The 21759-nt window shown below is 51.9% G+C and overlaps 1 protein-coding gene across 1 annotated transcript; it reads right to left on the bottom strand.

The window, feature by feature from the left end:
- Nucleotides 1–990: 990 nt before the first annotated feature.
- On the bottom strand, nt 991–14762 carry LOC123955604 (pulmonary surfactant-associated protein A). Its single transcript, XM_046027820.1, has 5 exons — nt 14743–14762; nt 3465–3658; nt 3071–3190; nt 2003–2080; nt 991–1367 (listed from the first exon to the last, which is right to left on the bottom strand). The coding sequence occupies exons 2-5, from the start codon at nt 3634–3636 to the stop codon at nt 991–993; spliced, it is 747 nt and encodes a 248-aa protein (XP_045883776.1). The 5' UTR covers nt 3637–3658; nt 14743–14762.
- Nucleotides 14763–21759: the final 6997 nt, after the last annotated feature.

Below are 21759 nucleotides of genomic sequence, written 5' to 3' on the forward strand. Positions count from 1 at the left end.
ATTTAACGTCTCTGGGTTTGCGTCGTCAATAAAAGTGGGGGGAAACCAGGCTGGGCCCATGGCATTGTGTGGAGATTAAACATATTCCATAAGATGTATCAGAAGTGTTTGGCAAGGTTCTGGGTACATAGACTTGGCACACATGCTAGTTATGTGCTCACTAAACCGCCAGTGGTGTGGTGAGAGGTGTGAACACCTCACTGAGATCCAAAATAGGTGCGGACATGTCCATCAGCTGGAAGTAACTTGGATTATGTCTGGGTTGGGTGTGAGATCTTCCCTAGGGGTATAGACTGGCTGCTTTTCAGTCAGGGAGTTGGGAGGCAACCCAAGACTCAAGGCAATTATTAGGGTTAGGTTGGCCTCCCGCACATGCCAAGGCACCCCCAACCCCTGCCCTCCGGCCTCATGGAGACACTGACCAGATGTGCCCTCATAGGCTCCAGGCTGCCAGAGAATCCCAAATGCGTCCTTAGCTCCACACGTGTGGAATTCCCCAGAAGTCCCCCCATACACAATTGTGCTTGATCAGAACTGCCAAATCTTGATGAGGCTGGGCAGTGGGTGGTCTGCAGAGGGAGAGGAGAGGGGCCTGGGAAGCAGGCACCTGCTGTGTGATTGTGGAGGGAACTTCCAACCCAGGACTTCACTGTTGCCATCTGGCCATGAAGAAACCAGACAAGAGGAGGAAGAAGGAAGTCTCCAACTCTTGCCCAAGGGCAATGTTAGGAGGGGCACCTGGAGTGCAGGGCCAAGAAGGGACTGGGGGGAGGGAGGGAGGGACATGTCAGACTGATTCCTGATTCATGAAGTGGGCAAGGATTCCGGACCTGACCAGGGAGGGGAGTGGCTAAGAATGCCTCCTGCTCAAGGGGCCACAAACACATTTTGCTGGGAAGGAGCTGGAGCATCTCAAGATCAGGCACATGCTCTGGCTGGAGGCCGGATGGCAAGGCAGGGCCTTATCTACCCGGCCGCCCGGGGGCCTTCTCAAAACTCACAGACGGCCAGCCGGTACTGCAGGCAGTTTTTGTTATTCCACTGCCCATCTGTGTACATCTCCACACACTTCTCCTTGCCCCACCCCCTAGGCTCCCCGGGGTACCAATTGGTGTAATTCACAGGGGCCCCATCCAAGTAGAGGAACTCCTTGGAGTCGGGGCTTTCCATCAGGCCCAGGTACGCGTAAGTGTTGTACTTCTTCACGATGCTTGCAATGGCTTCGTTCTCTTCCGGGCTCGTTGGGGCAGCGATGCGGCCACCTGCTCCGGCACATAACCCTTGAATGTCCTCAAAATTCACCGACTGCCCGTTGCTGGAGAAGACCTTCTCTCCTACGACCAGCATGGACTCCTGCAAGCTGAGGACTGGATCAGAGAAACCGAGTCAGGCCACCGACTGCTCGGGCTCATGGTCCCCACCCCTCCCTCAGGCTCTCTGTCTTGCCCGCTCTCCTCTCCTGCCCTGCCAGCCTGAGTCTTCCTCAATTCCCCTCCCTGCTCTTATCATTCTCTTTGTTCACCCGTTGCACAATTACTGATCGACCATCTATTATGTCCCAGGAATTCCAATTTACAAGATTCAATGGAAAGCAAGATAGGGGGCGCCTGGGTGGCTCAGTTGGCTAGGCGACTACCTTCCACTCAGGTCATGATCCTGGAGTTCTGGGATCAAGTCCAGCTTCAGGCTCCTTGCTCAGCAGGGAGTCTGCTTCTCCCTCTGACCCTGCCCCTTCTCATTCTCTCTCTCTCAAATAAGTAAAATCTTAAAAAAAAAAAAAAAAAAAAAAAAAGCAAGATAGGCAGAGAACTTACACTGCCCTGACATAGGGAGTTGAACTGTATCTACCTCTGTCTCCTCGGGGCCATTCAAAGAATCAGGAAAGGGAAGTATCATTTTTTTCCCCCAAGACCACTCCTGCTTGTCAAGTCTCGAGGTTCTGGAGCCCGATGCTGGGAATGGAGGAAACTCTGTGCTATAAGCCCCTGCGGAACCCCCTTACCTCCCATGGCCTGCAGGATTTGATGTCTGAACTTGTGGAGTGTGGTTTGGAGCTCCTCATCTAAAGAAGCTGGAAGCCCTGTCAAGAGATTCCCGCCCAAGGTCAGGGTCCAGCCAAGCAAGATCCCCACTTGTGGCCAAGCAGGCCTGACGCCAGCTGTGAGCCTTTACTTGTCCATACCCCCTGCTCAGACCCTGGAGTGTGTCTGCACACTTGTCCTTTGCTGCAGCCCTGCACCTGCTAAGCTCCCACCTGCCCTTCTTTCCTGCCTTTAACGACTTCTGTCCTTTAACGACTTTTGCCTTCTGTCCTTTAACGGCTCTGTCCGCCTACTCCTGTGGGTTTTTCTGGTTTGGGGGCAAGGTCTCCTCCTTCCCCCTCCACCAAAGGCAAGTGAACTATACCCGTCCTTCTCTGTCTGGCCTGGCTGAGCCATGGAATCATCTACCTGCCTGCCAGAACAGGCTTTCACTGTGGTCTCTACCCTGATCCTGACCCTTCCTCCTTCCTCAACCTCACCCCTCCCCACCTGGCACCCAGCAGCTCAGTCAATAGTGGGCTGTTGTCCCGGAAGCAGGATTTCAAACACTGACACAGGAAGCTGCTCTGAGGGAGAGGGAGAGCTCATGGTTCCCTGCGCTCTCCTGGCTGACCTTGGTCACTGCCCTAAGCTCTGCAGTGTCCCTCTGTAGGTGGGGGTCCCATTCACATCATCTGCCTAGCACCCACATAACCTTGTACACCTTTCAGAATGCGCCCCCTACCTCAGCCCCAGGAAGTGCCTTCCCTGCCTCCCGGCGCTGTCTTCCTCCTGCCCCTGATGCCCTGCCTGTGCCCATCAGCAGTTGTGGCATATGGAGCGCTTCTAACCCCCACCGGTCCTCTCCGTGGCCTACTGCCCGGGCATCTCTGATTCCTCTCCTTGGCCTCGTCTTCTCTCACTTAGGATGAGCAGGATGCCCTTTGAGGGCCTCCAGGTTTCTGTCTGACCCCCACCATCCCTCACGTAACTGGCCACCTGGGCACAGTGCCCGTGTCGTTGTGGCCCACTTGCCCCGCCTTGCTCACCTGGAGGGCCCCTCTCACCAGGTTCCCCCTTTTCTCCACGCTCTCCAGCAACGCCAGGGGCTCCAGTCAACCCCTCAGGCCCGGGGTAGCCTGGCATTCCTCCAGGGGGGCCCATGGGGCCTGCAGAGAGAAGGGGACATGGATGCGTGTTATTTACCACCCACAGCAGAGCTGGGGCTGATGTAATGGGACCCCCCCTTATCAGCTGAGCTGATTCACCTGTCATCCCATGGGCACTTTGAGGGTAAACAGTCTAAGGCCCCCAGGCAACTCCCAACTCCCACCGTGCACCACCATCCTACTGACCGGGGGACCCAGCCCAGAGCCCAAGATAGGTGGGCCTCCTGGAAACAGGTCCCTGTCCCTCAGCTGAGGGCAGGGGCTCACCCAGTACCTGGAGGCCCGGGGTCTCCTTTGACACCGTCTCTCCCATCTCTGCCGGGCAAGCCGTGGGATCCGGGAGTGCCAGGGATGCCAGGGTGGCCACCACAGACATCCTTCCCGCTGTACTCGAGGCCGGACACCATCAGCAAGGTGAGAGTGAGGGCCAAAGGGCGCAGCAACATGGCTTCTGTCCTGGAGATCCTCCTGCAGCGAGAAAGCACCATTGGCTGATCGGACGCATCTGCAAAGGTTTCCCCGTTGCTGTGCTTTGTCAAGATTCAGGCATGTGGCCGGGCCTGGGGGCCAGTGCAGGTACAGACATGATTAAGGGAAAGACCCAGCTTGTCCCTGGAAACTGCTGGCATCCTCTGTGGTCTCACACCCCACCTCTGGGGCTGGAGGTGGGCTTGTACCTGGGCTGGTGAGGGGGACCTGGACAGTCAGAGGGCCTGGCTTCTAATGTGCTCTCTGTTTATACCTCGCGGTGTGACCATGGGGACTCATGTCACCTGTCTTGACTCCTGTGCCCTGGAGACAATCCCGACCTGTCCCTTCCGGGCTGTGGGGAGGAGGGATGGCGTCACCCCCTCCCTCTGTCCTTATACTCTCAGCTACCCTCCCTGCAGGGTCAGAGAATGAGGATATTTGCAAGCCCACATTCCTGCATCCGTCGTTAGGATTCCGGGAATGACTCCCACGGGGAGGCCCCTTCCTTCCCAGTCTGGCCCTTAGTTACGCCTGTGACCACTGGGCTGGCTCTCTTTGCCTGCACCCTGTGCCCTGGGGAGGACCACAGGGATGGGGTTAAACTCACCCTCGCAAACAGAGCCCCTGTGGACCGCTGCCTTCAGGTCGGCGGCGTGGAGAGGCAGGCAGCCCCACTTATATGCACGCAGGCTTCCAGGCTTCCTCTCCAGCCCAGAGAGGCTCCTGTCACAAGGGCCTCAGGAAGCAGCCATCTTGTTTACACAGCAACATTCCCTCACAGAGCACTCAGGCTGGAGGGGCACTCAGGACACCGGCTAACATCTCAGGGGGTGGGACACTCTCCCCACTGCCAGCTTTCCCAGCAGCGAAGGACGTGAGCCCTTACCCAGGCCCGGGTGGAGGCGTGCCGCGAAGGAGGCCTTCTCCCCCCGTCCTGCTGTCACCATCCCCCAGGTGCCCACCTCCACAGGACACCATAGCAGACCGCGCTCTTTCCCCGGGGGAGCAAACAGGCCAACCAGCCACACACAGGCTGTGTCTCCACGTGGCCCTTCCTGGGGCCACTCCAGCTCCAGAGTCTCTTCAGCCCGGGGATGGGGGCTGTTTGGTTCCAGGCCGCACAGAGGCCGTGGCTTAGGTGGAGGGTGGTCAGGTGGTGCTAGGACAAGCTGTGAGTCCCGGGACGGGTCTCACCACTGAGTTGCCCAGCACCACACCCTCCCCGGCCTCCTGGGGCCCTGCTTCTGGAGCCCCTGGTGAAGCAGGTGGGCACGTGGTTCAGAGGCAAACCCTTTGTGCATTCCAGTTCCCCTGCTCGGGCAGGCTCAGGCGGCGAGGAGACAGGGCCGTGCCTGGAAGGTCACAGGAGGGCAGCGGCTCCCGGTTTGGGACAGAGGTGATGTCTGTAACCTGCAGTGGTCATTGTTCTAAAGGACAGGATAACATACGAAACCCTGACTGATGAGATCGCCTATTCAGGCCACCTGATGTGGGGTTGGGCGGCAGGATCTCTGTCTGGAGGGATGGTAACAGTGGGGAGCTAAGGCCAGAAAAAGTCATCGTGTTTACCTGTAAGTGGTTTGAAAAACCTTGAGATCCTCAGGAAGAGTGAGACAACTCTGGGAAAGTGGGGGCTCAGCTAAAAGGACCCCACTCCTAGGAGCAGGGAACCAGCCCGAGTCCTGCCGCCCCCTGCTGCTGCCCCACGTGGGTGCGGGCCAGGTGGGATGGGGGGCCCGGCCGGCACAGGCTGGGGTGGGTGGGGCAGCAGTTCCATCAAAGGGACCTCAGCGTGGCTTGGGTGGGCGAGGACTGGTCTGCAGGTGAAGGAAGAGGAACGTGGGTGGATTCTGAAGGGCCTTGGCAAGGCAGCCGGGACGCCCAGGGTGGGGGTCTGGGACTCAGTCACACCTTAGCTGGGATTAGGAGAAGCCCCCTATTATCCGTGTGGCCTTGGTCAGGTTATATGACTTTTGAGCCTTGATTTTCTTTCTTTCTTTCTTCTTCTTCTTTCTTCTTCTTCTTTTTTTTTTTTTAAAGATTCTACCCATTTATTTGTCAGAGAGAGAGAGAGAGAGAGAGCACAAGCAGGCAGAGTGGCAGGCAGAGGCAGAGAGAGAAGCAGGGTCCCGGCTTAGCAAGGAGCCCGATGTGGGACTCGATCCCAGGACCTGACCTGAACCAAAGGCAGATGCTTAACCAACTGAGTCACCCAGGTGTTCCTGATTTTTCTTTTTTTCAATTATTATTTTGTAGCAATATCTACAGAAAAACTGCAGGTGCAGTACCAATTTTTTTCTGAACCAATGAGAGCAGATTGCCAACACGACACTCCATTGCCTGGACCTTTAATTTATATTTCATACAAAGATGTTTTCCTATACAACCACAATGTAGTCATCAAGGTCAAAAAATCAACACTGCCTCATCCTATGTGATTTTTATTAAAATATTTTTTTAAAACATTATTTCATCATTTAAGTCATTTTGTAGCTCAATGCCAATAAATAAAATTGTGTCATACATAATTCTAATAAAATGACCCATCTAATGAGCTACCTGGCCTTCTTGTTCATGCTGTGCCTGCCACTCTCCCTTCTGTGACTTCTGACAGAGAATGCTCCAAGGTCACAGAACTGGAGCTGATTTTCCTGACTTTCTTTGATTGTGATTTTTGTCTTGTTTGGAGTATTCTGACTCCTCTTCTGCCACAAAAAAAAAGAAAGAAGGAGGGAGGGAGGGAAGAAGGAAGGAAGGGGGGGAGGAAGGAATGCGGGAGAAGGAAGGAAGGGAGGGGGTAGGAAGGAAGGAAGGGGGAAGGAAGCAAGGGAGGGGGTAGAAAGGTAAGGAGAGGGTAGGAAGGAAGGGAAGGGAGAATTAACACTGATACAATAAGTCCACATAACCTCGAGGCCCTGCACGAAATTTGCCAGACGCCCCCAGGAACGTCCTTTGTGGGAAAAAGATCCAGTTAGGAGTGCATGTCCCATGTAGTCGTCACGTCTGTCTCGTCCCCTTAAATCTGAAACAGTGCCAAGGTCTTTCCTTAATTTCCATGGCCTTCACAGCTCCTAGCACGAACAGGTTAATTGTAGGAAATGTCTCTCAGTTTGCGTCTTTCCAATGTGTTGTCTCAGGAGTCCGTTCGGGTTCTGCCCCTCCAGTAGGAGCATCACAGAAACGACGCTGTGTCCTTCCCGTCACGTTCTAGCAGGTGCAGTTTCGATTCATCTCGGTAATGGCGATGTTCACTCAGGTCATTTGGTCAAGATGGTGTGGGCCAGACTTCCCCACCATAAAGTTAGCTCTGTTTCTCTTTTTCACTGATAACCCTTTTGTGGAAGCTATTTCAGTGCTGTGAAAAGATCCCGCTCCTTCTCAAGCTTCCTCTTTTTATTTTATTTTTAAAAAAATTTATTTATTTATTTGACAGAGAGAGAGAAAGATAACAAGTAGGCAGAGAGGCAGGCAGACAGAGAGGGAAAAGCAGGCTCCCCGCCCAGCAGAGAGCCCAATGACCAATGTGGCTCGATTCTAGGACCCTGAGATCTTGACCTGAGCCGAAGGCAGGGGCTTAACCCACGGAGTCACCCAGGCGCCCCCAAGGGTTTGATTTTTCCTTTTAGCCATTTTAAATCCTCTGCCATAATATTCCCACAGTTGGAGGGGCGTGCTTATTCCAATCCTGCCTACAAAGAGAGCTGCAAATTTCCTAGTTAACTATAGTTTAAGGTCTAATCTCAGGAATCTGGGTGTCAGCACAACAACATGAGGGAAGGGAGAATTCAGGCTGTTCCCGGAGACGGTCAACACATTACACACACACACACACACACACACACACACACACACACTACATTGGTGCCTCTCCCTCAAATGTCATTTGATCAAAAAAAGAATTTCATAATAAATAAATCTATTTCCATTACCTAAAAATGCCAATTTATTTAAAAATTCACATTACTTGTTTTTCCTAACACTGTATCAACATAGCCTTTCACCTTTCACACCATGCCCCTAGCATTTCCCATACTATCTCGTGTGCCTTCTAAGTTCCAGGGAAGCACCCCATGCTTTAGGCATTTTCTTTTTTTGCCCTTTATTGAAATACAATTGACAGACAATATCGTGTGAGTTTAGGTCTTGAGTGGAGACACTCAATATCATGAAATCGTTGCCCCTGAGCTCTAGCTAACGCCTTCATCACCTCACATATTGCTGTGTCTTTTTTTCTTTTTGTGGCAAAACATTTGAGATCTACTCTCTCAGCAATTTTCAAGGTTATAATGGAGCATCGTTAACTAGAATCTGCACACTGTGCATTAGATCCCCAGAACTTAACTATCTTATAACTAGAAGTTTGTAGCGTCTGACCACTATGTCCCCATTTCCTCTATCCCCCAGCCCTGGTAACCACGACTCTACTCTGTGTCTATGAATTCAGGTCTTTTTAGGTTCCACATAGAGGTGATACACACATTATATCCGTGTTGTCACAAGTGGCGGGGTTTCCTTTTTCCTCTGGCGGTATGTCTACACCGCACCTTCTTTGCCCGTGTATACGTAGGCTGTTTCCGCGCCTTGGCTGTCGTAAGTAATGCTGCAACACACAGGGGAGTGCAGACACATCTCTCATAACCTGTTTTCATTTCCTTTGGAAATGAAACCCAGAAGTGGGAGGCCTGGATCCTATGGTAGTTCTGTTTCTAAATTATCAAGGAAACTTCATACTGTTTTCCATTGTGGCTAGACCAGTCTACAATCCCAGCATGTATAGGGAACAAATAACTTTTTAATATAAGTGTGCAACATGCAATATTGGAAACGTACTTACATACTGAAAAATTACTCAGGTTTTTCTGAAGTTCCCATTTAACAGGGCATCCTGTATTTCATGGGGCAGTCCTGCCTGTAGGAACTTGGACAAGCGGAGGTTTTTGGTAAGGAAGGAGAGAACTCTTTTGGCTTACTGTCATGGTATGATGTATAATTTGGGACCATAACAAGCTTGATGATCTTTGGCTCAGATTTGGGATGAAATGTCTTTCCTGGGCTCTGCGTGGCTGGTGAGCAAGGGTCTGAAACGTGGAGTGTAGGTATGACATAGACGAGGCTGCTATTCAAATAAACCCCAGCTCTCTGGGAAGCTGGCAGGGGACATCCAGGAGCCAGAAGGAGAAATGTTCAAGATTTGTTTACTTTGACCCCTCAGTCACCCACCTGCACCTGGACTAGAGGGTCGTCTCCTGGGGCTTTGGTGGAGTTGCCCTGAGTACACGGAGAGGGAGCAAAGTAAGGCAAAGTAGACAGGACAGCAAGCAAAAGGACCAAGTGTGGCCGTGGTCCCACACGGTGCCTCTGAGCAGCCTTCCTAGGGACAAGCGTCCGTCGGAGCAGGGAGTCAACTACAAACAGGGGCTTCTCAGTGTCTAACTGTCCCTTTCTCTGGAACAGTAGGCTCCAGACACTTGGACGCCCAGAGCCGTGACACCCGGCCTGGGCTCTGGCTTCTGTGGCTGTTTACACCAGGTTGTCTGGTGGAGGCAGGGCTGAGCTCCTGCAGTGTGGACCGACAGCCAAGAGGGACCGGGAGGGGTCAGCAGCAGCTTGGTTAGGGCTCTGCCTCTACTCATCTTCCCAGAAAGGAAGCAGGATGGGCTATACTGGAGCCCAGTCTGAGGGAGTTAGAAATACCAGCAGCCGGGGCGCCTGGGTGGCTCAGTGGGTTAAGCCTCTGCCTTCTTCTCAGGTCATGATCCCAGGGACCTGGGATCGAGCCCCGCATCAGGCTCTCTGCTCAGAGGGGAGCCTGCTTCCCCCTCTCTGTCTGCCTGTTTCTCTGCCTACTTGTGATCTCTGTCTGTCAAATAAATAAATAAAATCTTAAAAAAAAAAAAAAAGGAAAGAAAGAAAAGAAAGGCCAGCAGCCAGTTTCTGGCTGCTTCAGCCTCATGTCCAGCCTGGAACTGAAGGGACCTTTCCCATCATGGATCTCTCCATCACACCCCCACTTACATTCCTCAGAGAAGGTCTGAGCCCACATCCTCACACACATTTTGATCTCTTCCCTGCTCAGTCCCGCCACTGCCACCAAATCACCTGTGAGTCTACACAAAACAGTCCGGAGAGGCTTGTTCTCCCTGGAGCTGTGGCTCAGATGTTTCCGTCGCCTCTGTGTGTGATGCCTTTCTGGGAGCCCTCCTGCATCCCCTGGCCTCAGATTACAGCCATCACACTCCAGCACGTTCCACCCAGACTTTGAAAAACACTTCAGAAGGGACTGGAGCATATACCTGGCATGCTCAACCCTAGGGTTCTGGGCTGTTGGAGAATGCCCCCTCAGGTTGAGATTTGGGACCAATATCGGTGATGGTCTGGGTTTCATTTTCTGGGACCTGAATGTCCACGATGAGAGGAAATTCTCTGGAGCTTTCAGCATCAGGTGGCTCCAGAACGGGGCGGGGGGAGTCCCTCACGGCATCCTGGAGGGCAGCCAGACCACAGGCGTGGGGGTTCCCGATCTCACCAGGGAAGCTGCTCCCATTCTTATAACCCACCCTCCGCAAGTGGACGTGAGTCCACGGTGCTGCCTGGGGTTGCCTAGATTTTAGAGCAATCACTACTAGAAATGAAATACAAACCACAGATAGAATTTAAAATTTTCTACTATCCGCATGAAAACACATTGAAAAAAACACATGAAGTTTAATGCCAGTTAACCCAATACATTCAAAAGAGTATCATTTTAGCATATAATCAGGATAAAATGATCATAAATTACCTATTTTTCGTTCATTTTTTTTCTTCTTATTAGATCTTCAAAGTCATGTGTATTGCTTTGTTTTGTTTTTAAAGCTTTTATTTATTTATTTATTTGACAGAGGGAGAGAGATAGATCACAAGTAGGCAGTGCAGCAGGCACAGAGAGAGGGGGGAGCAGGCTCCCTGCTGAGCAGAGAGCCTGATGTGGGGCTCGATCCCAGGACGCTGAGATCATGACCTGAGCTGTAGGCAGAGGCTTTAACCCACTGAGCCACCCAGGCGCCCCGGGCTGGTGTGTTTTACAGCTGCCGCTCATCTCATTTAGCAGCACCAGCTCACATGCCCAGAGAGAATGCGGATTATGTGCTTTCCACAGAGCTTTGTTTCTTCCTTAACACCAGGTAAGGGCTCATCTCCGTGCTTTTGTGCCTTCATAGGTTCCTTACTGGGGATTTCCTTGTCTTTCACACCAGAGTGGGTAAGAGACGGTGAAGTTTCATTGAATCATATATTCCAGGTGAAGCTGATCTCGGAGGAGGAAGGTGTGAATTGTGGAAGGTGGGGGGAGGTGTCTGGGTTGTAAAAGAGGTTCTTTTAAATAGCCAGTTTGCAGCTGGGGGTGGGTCATCCCCCCAGATTGTGCCTGTTTCTTTTAGAAAGGGACGAGCTGTCAGGGGAAAGAACCACTATCCCCTCTCATCCCCTCCACTAGCTACTCAATAGCTAAACACCCCCTTCCTTCGTCAGTCTGTATGTGGTGACTTCAAGATCTCCCAAGCCAAGGGCCTATGAAGTTCAGTCTCGGTTAACACGGTGGGGCCCTTCCCCAGGCTGGGCCAAGGCTGGCTCATTGGACCTGTGCTGTCCTGCACTGTAGTCACCAGCAACATGTACCCAATGAGCCCTTGAAATACGGCTCACTTCACTTCCAGGCACAGACTCCCTGCACCTCCTGCGCACTGGCCACTCCCTTGTGCTCTCCTGGTCTCCTGAACTGGATCTCCCTCATCCCCCGGACTCTTCATACTGGGAGCACCAACACGTAGTTGGAGGCCTCCCTCTGCGGCCTGAAGCAGGCCATCTCCAGGCACAGGCTCCCTCCAGCCACCAGCAAGGTCAGCCTCTGGAGTCCATCTCAGCAAAGTTCCCTTTCCCTCATGAGGGGAAGAGAGAAAGAAAGCATCAAGGACAGAGACTAACAGCCCCATGTGGCTGCCACCCAGGATGTTCACGGTGGTGGGTCAGACGCACAGTCGGAGGAAGGTGACACGGACGAGGACATGGGAGGCTGGGCATGGGGGTAGGAGCAGGCTCTGGAGAAGAAAGCAGCCCTTGAGCATGACCCTGAGCCTCCCAGAGACTCAGACCCTCATCTCTAAAGTGACAGTAGTGAGACTATCTCCCCACTGGGCTGGGTAGGTAATTAATGGTGATGATTCAGGTCAAGGTCCTGGCAGAGTGACTGGTGTGGAGAAATGGGCCCCACAGCGCCAGAGTGACAGGGACCGTGTCCCCACACACCAGCCCGGAGTTTGCCCTCTGCTCAGGCGGAGCAGGGCTTCCCTGACACCTGTATTATTCTGAACTAGATCTCCTGGGACTACCTGCTGCTGTGTGTTCCGGCTGCTTTTCTCTTCTGCTCATGCCAGAGGGCCTGTGGGGTGGGTGTCGGAGCTGGGAGTCTCTGACCTGGGTGGTGATGGGGGGGACCACAACCAAGTAAAGACTCCAGCTTCAAATCAACACTTACCCAAGACAACTTTGACCCCAAACACCATGGCTTTCTGGGGGAATGGTGTTAATATAAAACATACAAATATGAATATAAACATAAATATAAAAAGCTGAGTGTAGGCTTCATATATATGACCTGAGCCAGAGGAGTGCAGCCCCTGCAGACCCAGTGTGAGCCCCAGTCTCCGCAAGAGCCAGGACTCTGTCCCCCAGCCATGCCCCAGCCTGAGACCTGAGGGGACACCCTGGGTCATGGACCCCACACCGTGCGGGGCCAGGAGCCAGGCCTGGAGGGACTTTCAGAGTGGGCCTTTAGGAGGGCAACCATGGCAGGTGACTGCTGCAGGGACCCTGGCCACTAACCACATGTGCTGCCACCAAAAAGCCTTGTCCAGGCAACTCCCCAGGACATGTCCCTTGGACATGCCTGCATGACTTTTATGTCTGGGGAGGTTAGAGGTTGCATGGAGATCATGTATGTATCATATCAACTGTGTGTTTGTCCACATGTGTCTCTGCCCATGTCAGTACAGGAGTGTCTGCCTGGGGGTCATGTCCCAGTGTGTGTGTGCACGCGCGCGCGTGTGTGTGTAATAAAAGGTGCCAGCTGGCTGCCTCTGGGCTCCCCCCTTGCTCAGGAACAATAGAGAGTGCATTGGTCGCCTCAGTGTATGTGTCACGGGGCCCACAGCCACATACATGCCGCCTGTGGTCAAGGTGGACAGGTCAGTCCCAAGCAGGGGATTATAGAACCCCAGGAGTGAGAGGCTATGCCATGGTGGGGACATGAGTGGGCGTCCTCAAGCAGAAGGGTCCCGGAGCCTTCATGCAGGATTGGTTTCCAAGCCTACAACCCACCCCCAATAAGAGGAGTACGTATTTTAAAGATGTTATTTATTTATTTGACAGACAGAGATCACAAGCAGGCAGAGAGACAGGCAGAGAGGAGGGGGGAAGCAGGCTCCCTGCTGAGAAAGGAGCCCGATGCGGGGCTCGATTCCAGGACCCTGGAACCCTGAAGGCAGAGGCTTTAACCCACTGAGCCACCCAGGCACCCCCGAGGAATATGTATTTTAGATGCAAACATAACTTTTCCCAGTTCAGCAGAGCCTGATGCCAGCCACTTCTCCCTGCCCCCGAAGGCCCAGTCATCCCTTCCCCTCTCCCATCAAGGGCACCGGCGGTGATCACACAAGGTGGGGTGGGGAGGGGGCTCCACGCAGAATGCGTACACATGATGAATGCCACCCATGCTCAACTGGGGTTCTCTGCCTCTTATTGCTAATGATGACCCTGCAGTGGTACTCCATTTTTATACCTTTATTTTTTGGTAAAGATTTATTTATTTAGGGATGCCTGGGTGGCTCAGTCAGTTAAGCATCTGACTTCGGCTCAGGTCAGGATCCCAGAGTCCTGGGATTGAGCCTTGCGTCAGGCTCCTTGCTCAGCGGGGAGCCTGATTCTCCCTTTGCCTGCCTCTCTCTCCCTCTGACAAATAAATAAATAAAATCTTTTTAAAAAACTATCTATTTATTTTAGAGGGGAAGGGCAGAGGGAGTGAGAGAATCTCAAGCAGGCTCCCTGCTGAGTGTGGAGTCCGATGCGGGGCTCGATCCCAGGACCCTGAGTTCATGACCTGAGCCAAAACCAAGTCAGATGCTCATTCAATTGAGCCACCCAGGTGCCCCGACCTTTAAAATGGGCATAAACACAGTTCCTGGCTGACAGACATTGGTTACAAGCGCTGCATGGGATTGCATTCACGTGCATGATCCTTGTCCCTGAGAACAATAATCCCCTAATGAAGAAGAGGTGGGGAGCACTCCCTGGGAAAAGAGGGAGCACAGACACACCAAAGCCCTGAGGAATCCGGTCAGACTGATACAGGAATATCTGTCTCAACTGCACTGTCTTGTTCTTGAGAGATGGAATGTGGGGAAGGGCATCTTGACCTCTCAGGGGCTCTGACTGGTCTCTTGTTCCCTGGTGAAGGATGGGGGTCCCCGAGCCCTGGGGTTCATCACATCCCCTTCCCCCCACCCCTCCCCACACACAGAACTTCCCAGAGGAAGCCCCTGCACGGTCCCCAAGGAGAGTGTGAGTCAGCTCTGTCCTCTGGTGGCGGCACGAAAAACTGCAGGTAACGGAAGGGCTGGGCAGACAAGCGCCTCTGTTCATTCGTCCCCCTTCACAGAGGGCTACTTTGTTCAGGTGCCCTGAGAGAACAGGAGCCGCAGTTTAATGCTCCGACTCCTCCAGGGTCTATCCATGAGAATCCTCTATGCTTCCCCGGCTTTTCCCGTGTGCTAGTCTGACAGTTCAGAGAATTGGCCCTGCGTGCCTCCCTTTGTCAGGGTTCTTCTGGCTATGTGCTCCGTCTCCATTTGTCCACAGAGGCTGGCTTAGTGTTATGTCCCTGGAGAAGCCTAGTGTCAACCACTGCCCTTTCCTGAGCCACCACCAGGTACCGGGGACTAGCTAGACTGTTTACATCTATCGTATCTCTCCCAGACTCCCTGCAAGGAAGGTCCATCTTCACTCCCTATAACAGAGATAGGAAGAGGCTCAGATGTTCTCTAACTCACCAGAGGTGACACAGCCTGGGGGTTCTAGAACCTGGTTCAAACACTTTTCCAGCTGGTGTCTTAAGCATGGTTTTCCTGAAGAACCCAGCACATTCTCTGCCCGCAATGTCCACAGCTGTGGATTAGGCCCTGGACAGGCTCTGTTGGGACTATTACTCAGGGCAAGGTGGACTTTGTCCAAGGTCCCAGGACTGCTTACCATATTGCCCAGAGGCTCCAGCTTTGCTCTTTGGCCATAATCCACATCCAGCCCTGGACATGCTTGATCCTGTTTCAGCTGGGCTGCTGGGCACAACAACTCATACCCAACCCCGAGTCCCAAAGCCACAGAGCTTGGCACAGGCTGCTCCCAAGGGCCTTGTGCCCCAGAGCTTGGCACAGGCTATCCTCAAAGTCCTTGGCACACACATTGTACAGATAGTGGCAACATTGGGGCAGGCTCCTCACTCTAGATGAAAAGACTGAGGGCCCCAGTTGCCCAGATCCCTCACCACCTGGAGCGGTAGAGCAGAGCTGAGAATCCCAGCCTGTACTTAACCTTTGTTGCCGTGAGTAACCGAGACGGTTTAACCCCGGCCAGGGCCCTGATCATAAGGAGGCAGTAGCCCTGCCTGGCCCAGACCTCCAGGAGTGTCCTTGGGTCCCTCACTGTACACACATGCCTTCTGTGCAATCAGCAGGGCCCAGGCATTCTTTCATCAACTATCTTACAGAGACCATGAAGTAAGCCCCGCCGTTCTCTTGTCCCAGAGCAAGACAGAAGCATCCTCACAGACAAAGCTCTCTGATATCGCTCATGACTCCAGTGGCTGAATTGCTCTCACATGACAGCATGTTGTTGAAGAAAGAGCAAATTCTGTCATCCCATTAAATTTAACTCCCTGTATTTTCTAGAAACTATAATATGATGAGAATAATTTAAAGAATCACTAAAATACTGTCCAGGGTTTCTTTATAAAGCTGAGAAAAAGTGAGAGCTGAGAAAATCTGAGAAAAAAAATACTTATGTAAAAAGAGGTTTTTAAAAAATAAAAACAAATGTAGAATATCCAAAAGCACATTTGAGGGCGCCTGGGTGACTTTGCTGATCGAGCCTCTGACTGTTGGTTTTGGCTCAGGTTGTGATCTCATGGCTGGTGGGATGGAGCCCTGCTTTGGGCTCCACACTCTGTGGGGAGTCGGCTTGAGATTCTCTCCCTCGGCCCTTCTCTCCCCTCGCACTCTCTCTCTCTCTGAAATAAATAAATACAATCTTAAACCAAAAACCCACATTTGAACAAAATAAGAGATTACATGCTGGTTCAGAGTTTGCCCCCAGCCGGTCACACTGTGGGCCCGGTGAAGCCAGCTTATTTCGCTTTTGGACAAGGGAGAGCAAGGAGGATGGCGACCCCTTGTGGAGATGAGGAGAACAAAGGCAAGAGAAATGCAGCTAAAATGAAATCCTACAACTTGCAGCCCATTGATAAATCCCTGAGACATGCAGAGCGTGACATCCCATAAGAACTCACTGCCCTCTTAATGTTGATGTTTCATTCGACTAAAGGCAGACTTAACAGTAGCCGGACCTGGAAGGTGATGTAGGTCCGACTTTCCGCATACAGGAATTCCTCCGAGACTTATGCTATCCCTAAACCCACTAACAAAAACGTAGGTAATCAGTCACTCCTCACAACGGCAGCGCAGCTCTTTCTGCTCGCGGGTCCTGTCCCTGTGCCATAATAAAAGGTGCCTTCCTGCGCTGTGAAATGTCTCAAGAACTCTTTCTTGACTGTCGTGCTTGACAACCCACATCAGTGGGAAGGAAGCCAGCTCCGGGATTCCCCCAGGTTTCCTGGAGGGAAAAGGATGGAAGAAAACCTCCTCCTGCCATAACTTCCACATGTGAACTCACTGGAAACACAGCCCTTAGGAATGGAGGAAGAACAGGGACCAGGGGACGGCCTGGCTGCTGGAGGGGGTGCTCAGGGGCAGGGAGCACATGCTCCTTGTCAAAGACTCTGCCTGCACCAGGGGACGCGCCAGAAACTAGAAACTCCGTCTAGAAAACTGCGTCTAGAAACTCCGGTTCAATCACCACTTTTGTTGTTCTCCGGCCCAAGTCCATTCCTCCCGACTGGAGGTGATGGGGTTTCTCTCAGCCTCCTATACTCTGGACCAGTCCTCACGAGCTTCCAGTTCAAGGGATGGAATCTGATTCTGAGAAGAAGAAAACGTTCTTTTCGCATTTCTTCAAGATCTTTGAGCCACTTTTGGTCGCTCCAGACCATTTCAGACATACATGTCCGCGACTTCAGGTACCTCTGGGCTTTTGTCTCCTTCTATCCCTGGGGCAAAACATTTTTCTGGAACTCATGCAGAACTGCTGCCGGCGTGTTCCTCGTCTCTCTGGACACAGTGTCTCTCTTTCGCTAGTGGAACAAGTCTGTCAAAAACAAGAGAGCTACGACCAGGGCACCTACGCCAACACTGTCCACCATCTCCCACTGAATTCCGGAGAGAGCAAGACTTGTTCTCAGGTAGTGCTGTTCCAAAGCTGCGCCTGGTAATCAGGGCGGGCCATCATTCCACTGGCGCCAGCTCTGGATTTTAAGAACTTCTTAAATTTCAGCTATTTGCCAAAATACAATATTGCATTTTTAAAGTTTTATTTATTGAAGAGTGGAGATGAGCAGTTTTTTCTATTTCTTTCATGACATCTCTTTGCTCCTGTCCTTACACTTTGTCCACTTACTACTGAGGTTTTCTTGCTTCTTATTGATCTGATTCCATTCCACTGAAATTGCAAATATTTTTTGTCACATCTCTTTGACTTTTTGAGTTTTCTCCCCCAGTGCACATCTCTTTTCTATGAGATCAGATTTGATGATTTAGTCCCCTTGCAACTTCTGAGTTTCCCACTGTCCTGTGAGAGCCATATCAAGTGGCTCTCGTGCAACCGCCTTACTTCAGGGGACACCCAGGAACCTCTTTGTTGCAGATGCCGGGGTTGCAAATGCCCCCATTTCCGGGGGTTCTTTCCTGCTTCCCACTGAATTTTTTACTGAACCCACATTTTTTGACTTCCAGGGCTGCCATGAGCTACAGCCAGAGCACAGCCCCTTTTCTTTACTTCCTCAAAACCTCCCTCATGAAGGTGTCATGGTAAGAAAGCAGGAGACCTCACAGCCCAGGGACCAGGTGGCTGTCACCCTGCCTTTTTTTTTTTCAGCTTTTTTCCAGATAAAATGGACATGTAACATTGCGTGAGTTTAAGGTGCACAACATGCTGATTTGATACATCTATACATTGTGAAGTGATCACCCCTGTCGTGCTAGCTTATGCTTCCAACATAATTACAACATAATGCTTCCCATAATTACCATTTCTGTGACTGTGATGAGAACATTTAAGATTTAGTCTCTTGGCAACTTCCAAGGACACGATGCAGTGTTACTCGCTATAATCACCCTGCTGCACAATAGATCCCTAGAATCTACTCGTCTTTTAACTGGAAGTTTGTTCCATTTGGACAGCGTCTCCCCCATTTCCCCCACTCCACAGCCTCTGGTAACCACTCTTCTGTTTCTACGAGATCGGTGTTTTAAGATGCCACATACAATGATATCATAGAGCATTTGTTTTTCTCTGCCTGAATTTTAAAAAATATTTTATTTATTTATTGAGAGAGTGCACGAGCAGGGGGAGGGGCAGAAGGAGAGGGAGAGACACAGAATCTCAAGCAGATCCCCTGTTCAGCAGGGAGTCTCATGTGGGACTCGATCTCGTGACCCCGAGATCATGACCTGAGCCGAAAGCAAAAGTTGGTTGCTCAGCCAACTGAGCCATCCAAGTACCCCTGCCTGACTTATCTTAGCATAAGACCCTCAAGTTTCATCCAAGTTGTTGCAAATGGCAGGATGTCCTTCTTTCTCGTGGCTGAGTAATATTCCATTGTGTATCTGTACCACATCTTCTTTATCCATTTGCCTGTTGATGGACACTTAGGCTGTTTCCATATCTTGATTATTGCATCACACTGCTTCTCACATTGTGTCTGGGTCACATGTACACACAGGCAAAAATTTCTCCTAAATTCCCCACCCTAAGCCTTTCACCGTAACCACTACTGCTGAGATGCTAATTCTAATTCTCATTTCCCTACTCCTCCGGCCTCTACCACCTCTAAAACCCCTTTCAGACCAAGTTCTCCCCTGCCCATCCTCAATACATGCTTCCTGACTACCTCCCTGCCCAGCGTCACCTTCCTCTGGCATCTCTGCAGAAAATGGGGCTTGTCATCTTGTCATCCCACGTCTACATCTCGTATTGAAAGATTAAAATGACAAGTGACTATTGTAGAAGTCCTCACAGGGGGCCCCCAGGTGGCCTAGGCTAAGTGTCTGCCTTCGGCTCAGGTCATGATTCCAGGGTCCTGGGATCGAGTCCTGCATCTGGCTCCCTGCTCAGTGAGGAGTCTGCCTCTCCCTCTGGCTCTGCCTGCTGCTCCCCCTGCATGTGCGTGTGCTCTCTGTCACACACAAGCACACAAATAAAATAAATAAATAAACAAATAAACAAAAAGTCCTCACAGTCATAACACTACACATTAAGGGGTGCCTTAAAAAATTCTTTTGAAAATTGTAATTTGTGGGCGCCTGGGTGGCTCAGCGGGTTAAGCCTCTGCCTTCAGCTCAGGTCATGATCCCAAGGTCCTGGGATCGAGCCCCACATCGGGTTCTCTGCTCTGCAGGGAGCCTGCTTCCCCCTCTCTGCCTGCCTCACTGCCTACTTGTGATCTCTGTCTGTCAAATAAGTAAATAAATAAATAAAATCTTTTTTAAAAAAATTGTAATTTGTGTCTCTGGGCACCTGAACCTGGCACAGAAACTGCCAGAGGGCAAGCAGGATCCTCATCTTTTCCAAAATCTCTTTGCTAAGGAGAGCTCAAGGGCAGGAGAGACAGACACACCTAGAATCCATTCTCTGCTCTGACTACGTCGAGCTACCCCTCTGTGCCAAGTCCTGCACTGGATCCAGGTATGAAACGGCAAAACGGAGCCGACAAGGTAAGACCTCGAGAATTCCAAGTCCTGTGGGGGCAACAGGCATGAACAAGCAAGCACTGACGTCCATAAAGCATGGCAGCCTTTGAAGCCGGATAGCAGATAGAGATGGCGGTGGGCATAATTTATGGAGCATGTGTGAGAGTGTCCTTCTGGAGGGTGACTGGTAAACTGAGGTTGGAAGGACGCAGAGGTACCACTACATGAGAGAAGGGAGGGTGGGTAAGTAGGTGTGGATGAGACATGCAGGGGTGGGCCCCAGGGAGGTTTAAACAAGGAAATACATATTTACACGTTGTGTTAGACATTAAACAAAAAACTAAAAATGGCTACAAATGGGAGGTTACAAGGAAGGGGCTTTTCAGAAAGACAGAAATTTCTTCTGAAACCTACAGGATGAGATGGAGCATCCATTTAAAAAGACAGAAGAGTATCACAGATAGAATGGCGTGCGCAAAAGTCCTGAGGTGAGAACGAGCTGGGCCTGTTCAAGGAAGCCATAGAAGCTGGGGAGTCCAGACTATGGTGACAGGGAGTGGAGCCAAGAATGAGGCCGGACAGAGGGACACTGGGTGGGCACATGGGACAGCGACGGCTTAGTCATGCACCCTGAAATTTATTCAGCGTCTAGTAGCGTCTACTAGAAGTACCAAAGGATTAAAAATTGGGGTGGGAAGAAGGCTGTAATGCCTCTTCTTCCTTTTCCCAGCCGCCACCCATCTCCGCACACTGAAGTCACTGGACCCCTGAGGCCTTCCATCATCTAACCCATCAGTGCCATTGCTCATGGGTGAGCCCTCCGTGGCCCCAGACACACCCTCTTTACTTGACTTCCCAGGACGCCCCACTGCCCTTGGTCGGCTTTCCTCCTACCTGCTGACCCCCCACCCATGTCCCTCACTGCTTCCACAACATGGTGACACTGGAGGGCCTTGTAAAGGACTTCGCGTGGCTCAGGAGGGGCTTCTCTGTCTGCTCTCTCTCATCATTCACCCTTTGGTGCCCATAAAACCCATTCCTTCACTGCCTTCCCTCTCAGGCAAGCATTCCAATGTTTCACGGTGTTTCTTTTTGTTCTTTCAAAATGTGGGTTATGTTCTAGGAAAAGTGGGTCGCTGCATGGCCCCTGTAGTAGCTGCCCAACTCACAGATGCTGTCTCATGCAAGCCTGTGGCCTTTGGCTTTCTCCACGCCGCTGCCACATTCCCGGGTGTTGGCCACTCTTCTGTCCTTCCTGGCAGCCAGACCAGCCTGTCTCAAAGCCTCCTCATGTGGCTTTCCCCTCAGCCTGGACCCAGACATTTCTCCAGAGCAGGGGCCTCTCCCCACAGCCTGCTTATAGGACACAGTGCAGAAAGATCCCCCCACCCCAAACCCAGCTGCATGCACCCTTAGGACTGCCTTTCCAGGGGCTTCTGTTCCCACAGTCTGCTAATACAAATGTCCCCTGTGAATTCTCCTCACAGTGTGTGAACAGGGGATTACAGAGCTCATCTCTCTGCACACCAAAACCCTCCTGCATTTCCTTCCTTCAACTTCATTGATTCGGCCCACGGACAGCATGGCCGGAGGGGCGCCCTCATGACAGTCGTGCTGCAGATAATCCGCAGGGAGGGCACCAGGCCCCGGGGCGGTAGCATATGGTGATGGAGCGCGCGCACTCGGGAGTCGGGGGGCTGCTTGCCAGCGGGTGCCTGGGTCACCTTCCTCACCCCCTGGGCCTCAGGTTCTCCCCATGAAACTCAGCGGGGTGTGGTGAGGGATAAATAGAGAAACGTGGTGACAACGCAGTCGCTGGGGATGAGGAAGCTTTCATCTCTGGTGGAGAAGCCCACGCAGACAGGAACAGGGGGCCCTGGGCGGGGAAACACAGAGCAGGGGTACCCCCTTTGCTCAGGGCTGGGGACTGCACCTCGGAGGTGTCTGGAGGTTTGCCGACAAAAACCAACCATAGAGTAGTTGTTACTCCAG

This window comes from Meles meles, chromosome 13, assembly GCF_922984935.1.
Source record: "Meles meles chromosome 13, mMelMel3.1 paternal haplotype, whole genome shotgun sequence".
In the NCBI taxonomy this organism is placed as follows: domain Eukaryota; kingdom Metazoa; phylum Chordata; class Mammalia; order Carnivora; family Mustelidae; genus Meles; species Meles meles.